General features: G+C 38.3%; 1 protein-coding gene across 1 annotated transcript in view; it reads right to left on the reverse strand.

The window, feature by feature from the left end:
- Window positions 1-3,456: 3,456 nt before the first annotated feature.
- Window positions 3,457-14,341, reverse strand: part of WDR70 (WD repeat domain 70) — a 304,294-nt gene continuing 293,409 nt past the window's right edge. Inside the window, exon 18 of the mRNA XM_082835820.1 lies at window positions 3,457-3,591. Coding sequence (XP_082691946.1) covers window positions 3,504-3,591 — 88 coding nt within the window. The 3' untranslated portion in view covers window positions 3,457-3,503. The remainder of the gene's footprint in view (window positions 3,592-14,341) is intronic.

Consider the following 14,341-nt stretch of genomic DNA (forward strand, 5'->3'; position numbering starts at 1 on the left):
AGACAGTGGCATGGAATTATATATACTACCAAATGTGAAATAGATAGCTAGTGGGAAGTAGCCGCATAGCACAGGGAGATCAGCTCAGTGCTTTGTGACCACCTAGAGGGGTGGGGTAGGGAGGGTGTGAGGGAGAGAGACTCAAGAGAGAAGAGATATGGGGATATATGTATATGTATAGCTGATTCACTTTGTTATACAGCAGAAACTAACACAACACTGTAAAGCAATTATACTCCAATAAAGATGTTAAAAAAAAAATTACTCCTTCCCATCTGCAAGGCAGAAGCACTTCTCACGCCTCATTCTCTCCCCATCCTTTTCTCTCCTTTCCCTCTGCTAAATATTTAATGAGCACCTTTTTAAGCCCTTTCACAGGGCTAGGATCAAGAAATACCAATGTGAATAAAATATGGCTCCTCTCATTTTTCGAAACAAACTCATTAAATATTCACAGAACCCAATGTATTTTAGTTCTTACAATCTACTTCCCAGTGGGGGAAACAGACACACTCAGGCCCACGAGCCACACACACGTACACATTTACGATGCAACATAAAAGAAGGCTGTAGTGGAGAGATACATAAGCAACTATGGGGGCAGAGGAGGGAGCAAATAATTGTAGGCCTGGATGGGTAATGGAAGACTGGTCAGAGAAGGTGAAGTGGTTCCCATGTTCAAAAACAAACAGGCAGACAACAAAGGGACATGTGCAAAGGCATTCAGGTGCCAAAGAGCATGGTACCTCCGGGTTCAGTGCCGGCGGATCTCAGAAGCATGTGTATGATCAGCCGGAGTTAAAGGAAGAAAGACCACGAGAGGCCGAATCCTGGATGTCCGAATCCTGGATGTCGATGCCCTCAGGGCCACACAAATGGGTTAGAGATAGAACATGGAGCCTCTGGAAGGCTCTAAGCAGAGGAACGAAATGAGGGCGTTTGGTTTTAGAAAGCTAATTCTGATGGGCAGAGTTTAAAAAAAAAAAAAAATAGATGGATTAGATGAGGACCAAATGCAAAACAGAGAGATGAGTTGGAAGTGAGGCTCCTGAGGTCCTGGTGAGGGATAAAAGGGGGTCTCAGTTCTAGTCGGGGCAGTAGGGAAAGACATGGAGGTCAAATACCAGAGATTCAGAAGACAGCACGGATAGAAACTGGCAAGTGATTAAATGAGGTGGGAGTGGGGGTGAGGGAGGGTCATTATTATGACCTTCGAGTTCCTTATTCGAGCAAACAGAAATGGAGTTGACCGGGACCAGGAATACAAGGTTATATGGGGTCAGAGAATTGAGGCCTGGGTGGGGGGTGGGGGGTCACCATCCTGGCACTGAAACAACAGATGAAATGAGCACCCACTCTTTGTCCAATTCCAGCTCTCAGGTCCTTGGTCACCAAAATCGAGACTGCAAATTCTTATGTGTATTTTGATAATCTCGTGTGGAAAAAAATCATTTTTTTTTACAAAACTCTCCCGAGTGAGATAGATAATCTCAAGCATGAAAAGGGCCACTTGTGCTGTGGGTAACAATGAGAAAAACCATCTTCGTGCTAAATGTGCCTTTCCCTTCCCTTACCTCATAGCAGACTCTGCCAAGACCACTCTGATCAAGTTTTTGTTCCTCCCTCCAGCCCTCCACTGCAACTCTGGGCTGTGCACGACGAATAGTTCCATATGGTGCAATGTTTATGTTAAGACGGGAAAAAACATGAAATGCCTTAATTTTATCCAAGAAGCAATCAATTTACAAATCCTGAGCAGCTGGAACAAAATATTAGTCTGTAATTGATTTTGGATGAAGTGTATTTCAAAAAGAATAGGAAATTTGGGGCAGTACCTTTTTAACTACTGATGTCTAGGGGTCTTGGGTATCTTCATACTGTATTCCATAAATGTAATCTCGGACAGATTATTTGATATCCTGGACTTCTTCTGTCTCGTCTATAAAGTGGGTTTAGCAATTTTACCTATTCATGGGTTTTTTTTGTGAGGATTAAATGAGCTAATGCAGGTAAAGAGCTTAAAAGGGTAGTCATCAGATAGTAGGCACTCAGCAAACGTTAGTTCTTCCTCTTCTTACCTATTAAGCTAGGTGACAAGGGAAGGGGAATGGGATGAAGATGGGGATGGGAGAAGAAAAGGACAGAAAATAGCTTACAAGAATGAAGGTTTTTAGGATTTATCTATGAAGAATGCCCACTGCCACCTCAGAACTGTAGACGCAAAAAAATCTGTGTGAGTTCAAGGGGTTGTTAAAAAAGATTTCGGGGGAAGGGTGTCAGGGAGTGTAGTATGTGAGGCTTGTAGAACCAGGAGCTTTCTGATACACATTTTGGGCCAACATTCACTTTCATACCTATTTAATTCACTGGGACAGATGAGAGCAGGAGGGCAGAAGGCAAGAGTATTAAAAAACCTGAGCTGTCTAGCGGAGATGATTTGACACGCAAAAACTACCCCAGGTCGATGTGAAGTCAGGGGAGAAAAAGGCAAATTTAGCACGAAGATGATTTTCTTACTGTTACTCACAACACAAGTGGCCCTTTTCATGCTTGAGAATGAAATAGGATTTTATTCTATTGACTCATTATTACTTTGGACAAACTGCCAACTTTTGTTTTAGTTTTCTAGTCAAAAGCACAAAGACCATTCAGAATGATTTTTAAGGTCTTCTACTTATACAGCTTTTACATTTACAAAGCATTTCTATACTTTTTAAAATTAATACTGATAAAAATCAGGCAAAGTCAGTATCATTAGCTCTATTTTAAAAGAGCAAATATTTAGTGTATATTTACTGCGTGTCAGGTGCTATACTAAACGCTTTACAAGGATGTCTTATCCTTTTGACAAACCTATCAAGGTTACACTATTATCACCTGAGTCTAGAAGAGAGACGCTTAATAACTCTCCCAAGGTGACCCACACAGTAAAGAGCAGAGCCTGGATTTGAACCCACATCGGTCTGACTTCAAAGCCTGCTTCCTAAGTCCTAATCACTGCTTTCTGATGTTGAAAGATAATCAGATACACATTCTTTCCTAGTATGGCAATACTTTTAGTTTGAACTCAGCCTAATTATTTAGTCAGGTGAACAACTGGTGTGAAATTATACAGAGATATTAAACGTTTTGATGTCCATTTCCATATTGTGCTCCTAGAATTGCTCAAGACAGACGTACATCTCAATGTACCTTCCCCTCCCCCAAGGTTATAACAATCTGTACAAGACCAATCACTGTTGAATAAAGTTTCCAAATACCTAAAGTACTTGGTAATAAGCTAAGAATCGGTTTCTTATTTACTTATAATACGGTTTAATAGTTGTAGGTAAGAAAATGTAAGCACAATTTTACTGAAGAGTAGCTACCAATCTTTTGAATGGTTCAATAATACAAAGGACAAAAACCTGATCATAAAAATGTCTTTTTATTTCATTAAAAAAAAACCCCAAACCTGTTCAATATCCCTCCCCCTCATGCAAACAGCTCTCACATGAGATTCCTCAAATTTTACGTTTTTTCCATTCCGGCTCATTCTTTGCTTCCTCATCATCAGATTCAACTTGGGCAAACATGGTTTTGGGCTGAGTCCTAAAAGAAAGTTAAAGAGGAGAGGAAAAATTTAGTCAGCAAGTGTGCATTAGACTTTGCTACTTTCAACAAGTGGAAGCACATTTGGGGAATCAATTATATCTCAATTAGTAGATAAGCATTAAACTTCTGGCAAAGAAAAGGATAATGGAAATTTAATTATGTTCAGATTCTTTTAAAGGTTCTTCCTTCTGTGGCAGTCTATGTATGTTGTCCTTTCCTTCAATAAAATGAAAATGTTATCAAAGTCAGTGGAAACTCATACATCCATTAACCACCCTCAGTTTAACCAGTACTGCTCGGGGGAGCCAAACTATAGTCACCAAGCAAGAATCTACACAGTCTTTATTTATAACTCCCTGGGCTGTTCCTAGACTTAAGTACAGCAGTCCAAGTACACGTGATTATGGTGCACACAAACAGGAGAATCTGAGTCAACAGTTTTCTTATTTAATGAGTTTAAAATAATAGATAACATATATAGTAATTTGAGCCCGGCAGCAAAAATAAAAAACAAAACAAATGAACATTCCTTCCACCAAACACCCAGATCAGTGCACGGAAATGACAAGCATTTTAGGACATATCACTGCGTATCACTGCTGTGATACTGGCACACGGTACATCAAGCAATCTTTGCATTAGGACCTGCTGTGTTTTGTAAACATACCTGGTTCAATGACACTCCTTTTTACATCGTTCACACAGAAAATAATTGCAAGAAAATATCAAATGGTCATAATTTATGCCCCTTTCAGTCATGCTACTGCTGATTTCCTTTTAAAAGCAGCTCTACTGCATTATGAGGAAACATTAAAGCATGATATCTGAAGATGAAATACTTTAGCTTACATCATCATTTAGAGTTCAATTCATAATAGTAAGGTAATTGCAGAATGGTAAAAATAATGTCAATAATTCCTTTTATTTGGCAAGTGAAACAGGGTTAAAACCTTATATTACTAAACAGGTGGTTGCCGGAGGGGAGGTATAGGGAGGAGAGAAATAGGTGAGGGAGATAAAGAGGTACAAACTTACAGTTATAAAATAAATGAGACACTGGTGTGAAATGTATGGAGTGGGGAATAGGGTTGATAATTACGTAACATCTTTGTATGATGACAGTAACTAGACTTATCATGATGCTCACTGTGAAATGTATAGAAATATCAAATCTCTATGTTGTGTACCAGGAACTAACATAGTGTTTTAGGTCAACTGTATTTCAAAACAAACAAACAAACAATTTCATAGAAAAAGAGATCAGATTTGTGGTTATCAGCGGCAGGGATTGAGGGAGGGGGAATTGGAGGAAGGCAGTCAAAAGGTAACAACTACCAGTTAGGAGACAAATAAGTACTAGGGAGGTAATGTACGACATGATAAATATAATTAACCCTGCTTTATGCTATATATGAAAGTTGTTAAGAGTAAATCCTAAGTGTTTTCATCACAAGGGAAAAAACTTTCTGTTTAATTTTGTGTCTGTATGAGATGATGGATGTTCATTAATTAAACTTATTGCGGTCATCATTTCATGATCCATGTAAGTCAAATAATTATGCTGTACACCTTAAACTTATACAGTGCTGTATGTCAATTATATCTCAATAAAACTGGAAGGAAAATAAAAAAACCCTTACATGACTTCTTGCTCTTCCTTTATTATCCTGGGGAAGAAGTATAAACCATCCACATTCCACGCTGATGTTGTTCTGATGCAAGCATGTACTAGAATTCCTCATGCATAAGTCAGTCACAATTCCTGTCTCTCCAGTTACCTGCCTAGAGAGCCCAAGCTGTCCCCATACACAATCCAGTTGGTTATATTTCTTGTTGTCACTTCAAGACACTGTTATGACATCTATAAACAAGTCATAGCCCTAACATTTCCAAAACCAGCTGCAGATTTTCATAGGTCATGAGTTGCTGAATTACTAGAAAGCAGGCCACTGGCTTTCTAAGATGCTACAACAAGGCAACTGGTGCTCATGGCATATTTCGTCTTCTGGCAAAGATGTCGAGCCCTTGGGTATAGACAAACCTGTACAGGAACAAATTTGTCTGGTTTAAAAAATCCTTTGGAAGCCTGAAGCTGTAAGTAGTCCTTGAGCTAAGCCTCAGGTGGGGGATTCATTCCCAGTTTGGCCACTGACTTGCTCTGTCACCTGGAACAGGTGTTTCCCCTCTCAGGGGTTTAGTTTCCTCCTCTACCAAATGTGGAGGTTGAACCTGATTAGTGGGTCCCAAAGGACTAAAGCCCCAGGGTAGACAATGATGAAGTGTGTGTTTTAACATTAATTCAAGTATAATACAAATAGAAAAGTGCAAATTTCATAAATGTACTGTTTTCTGAATCTTCACAAACTGGACATGTCATGAAACCAACACCCAGATGAAGAAACAGAGTATGACGAGCACCTCCGAAGCCCCTCATACTCCCTTCCAGTTACTAACCCCAGACCCAGCGTAACCATATCCTGACTTCTGGCCACATAGATCAGCCCCACCTGTGTTTGTCCTGTCTCTGTATGATGCCTAGAGTGTTCACTACTTTGTGCCTGGTTTCTTCCGTTCAGCATCATCCACGGTGCTGTGTGTAATAAGGATGTTTGTAACCATACATTCCAAAAATTGCAAAAACAAAAACCCCAAAGGCAATACTGTGAATTTCACCGTGAGTTAAAATGTGTTTAAGTTAAATGACTGTCCTTTATTCTGAGATAATGTTCTTCTACCTATTTTGTAATAAAATGTGTTGGAAGCTTAAAAAAAAGTCCTTAGAATTAGCTACTTAATTTCTAAGGGAATAAAAATAACATGATCTTCTAAAGATACCTGGCAATGCTTCATAGCTCATCAATGTTAGCTGCAATGAGACTTAAGTACTTAAGAAGTTGCAGTGCTGCTTTTTTTGGATATAAAAAAGGAAACTGAATGACAGGTCACGGGAAGAAAACCTAGAGCTTGAAAAGGCTATTTCATTTATGTAGTCACTTTTTAAAATAATCCACCTACTTCCAGAAGTATTTTTAGTAGGTTGGTGGCTAACATTGAAGGGCACAGAATCAATGGAACTATTTAACAAGGGGCAGAAAGGGAGTAATGACGACAAAGAGGCATGGGAGAACATTTTGGGGGAACGGAGACATTCTATAATCTTGATTGAAGTGGTGATTACTCAGGTGTATACATTTGTCAAGACTTGAAATGGGTGCATTTTGTACTTTATTGTAACTAACTTATAAAGAAAGTCAAAACAAAAAAATGAGTCAAAGGTCAAGAACAAAAGAACAAAAAGGTATGTAACTGAGCATAAAACTTAGCACTAAATTTCCTAGAAGCCAAGGCAAAAGGAAAAGAAAGAGATTAGGTTTTCAAAGGAGGTAACCTCCCTCGCCCTGAGCACTGAACTCAGCAAAATTCACTGAGAAAACGTTCATACCAGGGTCACTTCGACTGTCACTTTCAATTACCAGACCACGACAGTTTCCTTTTCCTCTCCAGGTATTTTAACTTAAGGGATAGCAACTTGTTTGGAAGGTTGAATGGTCTCCTTTGTGAAACTACATGAATTTATTTTAAATTCCACTTTTGAACTAATAAAAATGTTGTCAGCAAAATAGCCATATTATGTATACACAACATCAAATCATGACACTTAGCTTTCATGTTCCACTTAGCATTCAACAGCCATGCTCCCCTTCCCCAAACTGCCAAAATCAAGGCATAAATCAGTGTCCAAATTTTCCCAGCAACGCTTGCATACCACTTTTCCTTTCATTTCGCTGCCCAGGTAGATAATGACTGAGTGTAAGAACTAGGCTCCTTTCAACAAATAATGTTGGGGAAATTGTATATCCATATGCGATGAAACTGGACCCTTACCTTACACTATATACAAAAATTAAATCAGCATGGATCAAAGACCCAAACCTAAGAGAAAAAACTATAAAACTCTTAGTAGAAAACACAGAGGAAAGTTTTATGACATTGGATTTGGCCATGATTTTTTTGACATGACACCAAAAGCACAGGCAACAACAAAAATAGGTAAACTGGACTGCATCAAAATTAAAAACTGTACATCAAAAGACGAAATCAACAGATTAAAGTGAAGAGTGGTTATTTAGTGGGTACAGAATTTCAGTTTTGCAAGATGAAAAGAGTTCTGGAGATTGCACAACAACGTGAATGTATTTAACACCACTGAAACGTACACTTAATAATGGTTAAGATGGTAAATTTTATGTTATGTGTATTTTACCAAAATTAAAAAGACAAGAGTAGGCTCCTGAACTTGGGAATAAGGAAGAATGAACCCCCTTCCTGGGACAAAAAAGGGGGCACCTTGGAAAGGGCCTTAGCCTCCAACTTGGGGCCATGCCTAAAGGAGTGCTTCTCAAACCATCTGTGGTGCAAGGCCAGACTTCGTTTTCTAATTTCCCACCACTTGCAGATAAATATTTCTAGAAAAATTAAAAGACTACAGAATACAGATCCAAAATTTTTATTAGATTCGATAAATATATCAAATTGCTATAAAATTTTCTAAGCTTATCTTGTCAGCACTGGCTGGTGGAGCACACTGTGAGTAGCGTCTGCTGGCAGTTCCATCCCTCCCCTTGCTTGGGAAAGAAAGGCTCTGAAAGCAGGGCGCTGAGACCAGACTGTGGAGTAAGAATCTGTCTTCTTAACATAAACTTTTACACATGATGAGCTTCCTCCAACTGCAGGAAAATATTTTTCACATCTAGAGAAGCTGGCCCTGTATGATGCTACTAAAGGCTTGGTGAAGGAATGAAGCCTGAGGTTTCAGTCTCACAGGGCCACCCTTTAAGGAGCAGTCTTTCATTCTCAGGAGTATGGCATGGGGAGGTGAAGGGAGACGTGGCCCACGGAAGGAAGTTTCCCTCATTCCAATCCATCCTGCCCCCAAAACCAACATTCTTACAGCATAGTTCAGCACCTTCCATAACAGCTGTATGTTGTCTGCTGAATAAAGACCAGGTTCTTCAAAAAAATATTATCTGACTTTAGCACAATGAATATCTCTGTCTAGTCTAGGGAATGCCAGTGTTTTATAGAAGCAGAGTGAGAGAATTACAGCTTTAAAATTTGTAGCTATTCTTTCTTGTCAGCAATTTTTATCTTTAAATTTATTTCCAACAGTTTTTCTTTTGAGATTTTTTGGAAATCCATACATGAGGAAGACCAAAAAAATAAAAAATAAAATCAGTTCAGGATTATTTAGGGCATTTAAAACAGACTTCTTTAGTCACCACTTTTCAAGACAATGAAGAACAGAGATGATTAGGCAACTTCCAGCAGAGTTAGGAACAGAACCAGGAGATTTCTTCCTTGGGGGTGGCCTAATTTGCCCTTGACATAGAAAACTACTATAAAAATAAATCAACAATGTCAAGCAAGAGCAAAATGACACATACAAAAAGATAAAATGTTTTGAGAGCACTTAAAAGCTGGTCCAGAAATTCCTACTTTTAAAACCAATAGAAAACCAACAAATAAACAACAAAACCCTCTAAGCCCCTTCTAACCTTGTCACTGGCGACATAAAATGTATTCCTTTCTGGGCTGCTTGAAGAAATGGAATTTATACACTGATCTTAACATAGACTCTTTTGGGTGCTTCTATGAGGAAAAGTAGAACAAACCAAACCAAATGGGCACTGAAGACATGGCAGTAACTCAAGAAATACACATATAAATAAAAAAATATATTCTACTGCTTCAAGAAAGCATTTCCATTACCAGCCATTCCCTGTCTCCTCCTATTTAAGCAGTTCCTGCGTAATTCTATTACCTCCTTTCTCAAGAGACAGGAAGTTGTCAACTCAAATGTACAACCTCATGGCAGACTTACCTCAGTTGCCCAAAACGAAAGCCTACAAAGGGACTGACCTGAAGAAAAAGAAGGTAAGGGGAACATTCCATTAAGCCAAAGCACTGTGTGTGCTCAACAGGTTAATGGGGATAAGGTAAGCCTCGCTGAGAACCATTGAAGTATCCACCTTATTGAAATCAGCTTTATCCAGACTATTTATTTCATTGATTTACTGTCTACATTTACCCATTTTTCTAAGTGTTAACTGAAAACTTAAACTTACAGAAGGCTGATGTGAAACTTGTATTTTCCAGTTTGATTAACTCACTTGGCAAATAGTAAACATTTTTCACTTGACTATATATGTCATCTTGTTTACTAGAGTTACCAAGAAAAGGAGAGCAGATTAGATAGCAACATAGTTATTTACTGCTAACCATTAAATAAACTAATCAGAGGAGGGCTGATGGGTTTTTTGTTTTAGCTTCAGTAAACTCTGCATTTGCTAATAGTTAATATTTCATGAAGTACATATGAAAGCTTAAGCAAATGTCTTTCTCAAATCTATACATTCTGAATAGCTGATACTTTGTGCTGATTAATTTCCCCCTTGGAACATTTTTTAAACTGAATTCTCAAAGTTATTTGTACAAAGGGAGTCTTTTCCGGCAACTGTGTGTTACAGAAAAATGACAGAAGCCCAACAGAAACGGAGTCCCACCTTCAATGTTTCCATCCAGAGGAATTTTGCATAGAACAGTCAGTAATGAATAAAAATTCCCTCTGTAATCTTTTCGAAGGGCATTTTTTGGATACAATGTTTGTGTAAGAGATTCAAAGTGTCCTTTCAAAGATTCAAAGGCTGTCCTTTCTCTTCTGACTAAGCTCTAACCTAGGCTTTCTACACTCCTTGAATGCTCAGGCCAGAGAGAAGTCTCAAAATGTCTTTGGCTGCAATGGGAAGTCCACAGGTCAAATTCTTTTTAGTTATGGATATTCTCCTGATATGATTCATTCAAAAAGCATAAAGTGAGCTCCAGGGTAACAGAATGAGTACGAGGGGAAATCACTTGTAATACTTAACTTAATCATCAGTATGTGACTATCAACCACAAGCTTTTTTGGCTCAGAGCCCATTGTTTATTATGAAGGAAAACCTCAAAGCCAAAGTCAATTATAGCCATGACTTGACAATCTGACACACTTGTTAACCCTGTTAGAATGAATACAGCCCAGATGAACTCTGACCCAGTCGTCACAATTGCAGAATTATTAAGATTAAATAAAGGCTTGACCAAAAGATTCCACTTGAAATGGTCCCTTCTTTCTGGTGAAGAGCTAAGCAAAGATAATTTTTATTTGTTTATTTATTTACTTATTTTTAATTTCTATTTTATATTGGAGCATAGTTGATTAACAATGTTGTGTTAGTTTCAGGCGTACAGCAAAGTGATTCAGTTATACATAAAAAATATTAGGGATGCATAAGAAGATGAGAGGCAACAAGATATTTCTAGATAAAGAATGTTCTATCTTCTTCAGGAAGTGAACACATAATATTTTGGAAAATAGCTAAAAATAGCTAAAAACCATCTCAGACTCATTAAGTAGACATACTAACTCATTATGCTTGTGTGAGAGTTCAAAGACTGGGTGAGGGTGGAGAAAGGGACATACATGAAACCTGTGGAAACTGGGGGAAAAAGAAAGAAAAAGAGGGAAAAACAAAAGGAACCCTCTAAAATCACCATTAGCTACTTTATCAGTAAGTGGGTAAACAAGTTAGAATGATTAAATCTTTGAAGAGCACACAGGCCTGAGGCAGCCCAGGTAACGTCAAAATGCCCTCTCTAAGTTCACCTTTATGAAACATATGACGGTGTGCCACAATTTCTACTCAAAAACACATATGAAAGCTGGGCATTAGCGTAACTCTACTCTCTTACTTCATAGATGGCGAAATAGTCTCAGTGAAGGTAAGTGAGTCTCAGAGCAGGAATTAAACCCCAGGACTTCCGATTCTTCATCTAGCATTCTTCCACTATGCCACGCAACAGTCTTTTCGGCTTCACTATTATTCAACTTTTCCAGTAACTATTATCAGTTGCATTGTGATGAGAAGCAGTACACTGTAGTAGTCAGAAGCAGAAGCTTGACTTTGAAGCCAGACCACCTGTGCTCAAGTCCCAAGTCTGCCTCTTGCTATCTGTATGGCTTTGGTCAAGTTATAAGCCTCGATTTCCTCATATGTAAAATTGGAGCAATAATACCACTTTCCTCATAGGACTGTTGTGGGGATTAAATGAGTAATATATAAAGTTTTTACATTACCATATAAAAGTGTCATTATTACCATATACCTTGCTTTTGGCTATCAGGTGTTCCTCACTTCATATTTTCAAAAGTTATATGTGGCATATATTTGATAAAATAATTTGCATCTTAAATACAACATAGCAGCTTGCTGTTGTTTTAAAAACCCTGGGGGAAATACTCTTCTATGTAAATGAACTATCTTCAGTATGAATCTCTATAATCAAAATAATCTATTCCATATATTTGAATTTTCAGAAGGGCTAATCACTTGTACTTTATTTTAAATAATTACTTTTTTTTATTATACCAGACTTTAGTGTGCAAAATAATCACCTGGAGAACTTCTTAAGATGCAGATTCCCAGCCCCAATCTCTCAGTCTAAATGAGCCTGGGGTGAAGTCTAGAAATCTGAATTTTTAACTTTCCCACTCTTACCCTCAACTCTGACACAGACAGTCCACGAAATCACTTTGAGAAACACTGGCCCTTACATAGGAATACGGTGGTCAGTGATATCAGTCATGTAACCATAACTCACACAAAAAAGTACTATTTTTCTCTGTGGGTTTATGTCTCTTCCTGGCACAAATAATATACAAATCTTTACTCACTCAAAGAGTGATCTCTTTAAATATTGCCTAGTAACTCAGCATGACTTAAACGTATCCTTTATAGATGGGAATGATATTTTAATGCATATACACACATATCCACGTATCCCGTATCAGACAAGACATGCACACTGAAAATTAAATTGACTGAACCAGCAATAATGGCAGCTTATCTGGCAAGGAAAGTGACCATGGCTGACAGAACTGTCAGGCTGTCTGGCTACTGGCCAGGGTTCAGGTTCCCACACACAACTATCCCTGTTGATGTGTAAGCTAATAGCATTCTGGATCTTTACCCTGCCCACTCCCCAGCCGGCTCCTTTCCCCTCCCTCCAGCAACATCTTTTGACAAGAAACTGTAATTGAATCTTCCCATGTAGAGCTAAACAAGAGTCCTCTGTGATCCTGCTGTGTTTTAAAACTTTCATGGTTGTTACATTGTGAGTGCCAGGAATGAAACTTAAATACTCAACAATAAAGGTAAAGTGTTAAAAGACTCTTTGTTCTCATCACTGGAGAATAAAGGTGTCATGTGCAAGCAGGCAGATTTGTGTAATACCTAGTTGTGCTTTCCTGTGATAAAGCAAGATACAGTAAATCTTCATTTCATCACTGACACAAGTCAACTGCAGGGAAGAAAAACAACCAGACACACATTCTCGATTACAGTGACCTTTATGAAAAGATCCTTTTGAATATTAGCTTCCCTTCAAACACTGCCACTTGGCAGTAAACAGTATACTGTAGCAGGTGAACACAGGAGAAACTGCACTGCAATTCTGGCTAACAAATCACATGCCACAGACAGTGCCATGAACTTAGTATGCAGTAAATGTAAGGTGACAAAACTGAGTGGAAGGAAAGAGATGGGAGCAAAATGCAGCAGTAGAAAGGTGTATATTAAGAGAGATCACAGTCCTCTGAAAAGCTCATTAAATTAGGGATCAAGAGAAATGAAGTCTAATTCTAATTGCAATCACTGTGAATTGCAAGTCTCTAAGTTTCAGTCTCCTCACATGTAAGGTAAGGATATGACAATACCTGTTCTACCCATTTTGCAGAGCTACTATTAAACTAGCATATTATTCAATTGTACATATCACTAAGCCACCTACAATGCAGGAAAATGTCATTAGGTAACAGAAACCAATGAACAAAACCAATTTCTGCTTCAATTAATTCTAGTTAAAGAAGGTTGAAAATCTGGATGAATTTTTTTCCAAGAAAATATTAATTACCAAGCAGACTCAGAAGAGTCAGAATATCCAGATAGTCTACTTACCATAAGGGGATGGAAAAGAAAGAGAAAAATTAAGGAATTACTACTCACCCTCCCCTCCACAAAAGCACCAGGCTTCGACAGTTTTACGGGTAAATTCTATCAAATTTTTACAAAGTAGATTTAATGGTATTCAAAACAGTTTGAGAGTACATACAGAAAAGGAAAGCATACAAAATTTTTATGAAGGCAGCCTAACACCTGACAAAGAACAAACCATAAGCATGTGAGGGTCATACCAAAGAAGTGAGGATGATTCAATACTAGAATTTTGTAATATAATCATACTCATTGATCAAAGTAGAAATACAGAGGGAATTCCCTGGCAGTCCAGTGGTTAGGACTCCGAGCTTCCACTGCAGGGGACATGGGTTCGATCCTTGGTCCCTTGGTCAGGGAACTAAGATCCCGCAAGCCAAGCCACGAGGTGCAGCCAAAAACAAAACAAAACAAAACAAACCCCCCCCCCAAAAAAACAAAACAAAAATAAAGCAGAAATACACAGAGACACAACAAAGGAATTCAATAAAATTCAGCATCTATTTCAGATGAACATGCCTCTCATTTTTGTACAGTGTTTTCTTCGTATAGGATGCTCTTCCCTTGGATATCTGCACAGCTCATTCCCTCATTTCATTCAAGTCAAAGATCACTTTAGCAGAGGTTCTATCCTGATCACCATATCTAAAAATAGCACC

Source organism: Leucopleurus acutus (assembly GCF_964270905.1).
Source record: "Leucopleurus acutus genome assembly, chromosome: 3".
NCBI lineage: Eukaryota > Metazoa > Chordata > Mammalia > Artiodactyla > Delphinidae > Leucopleurus > Leucopleurus acutus.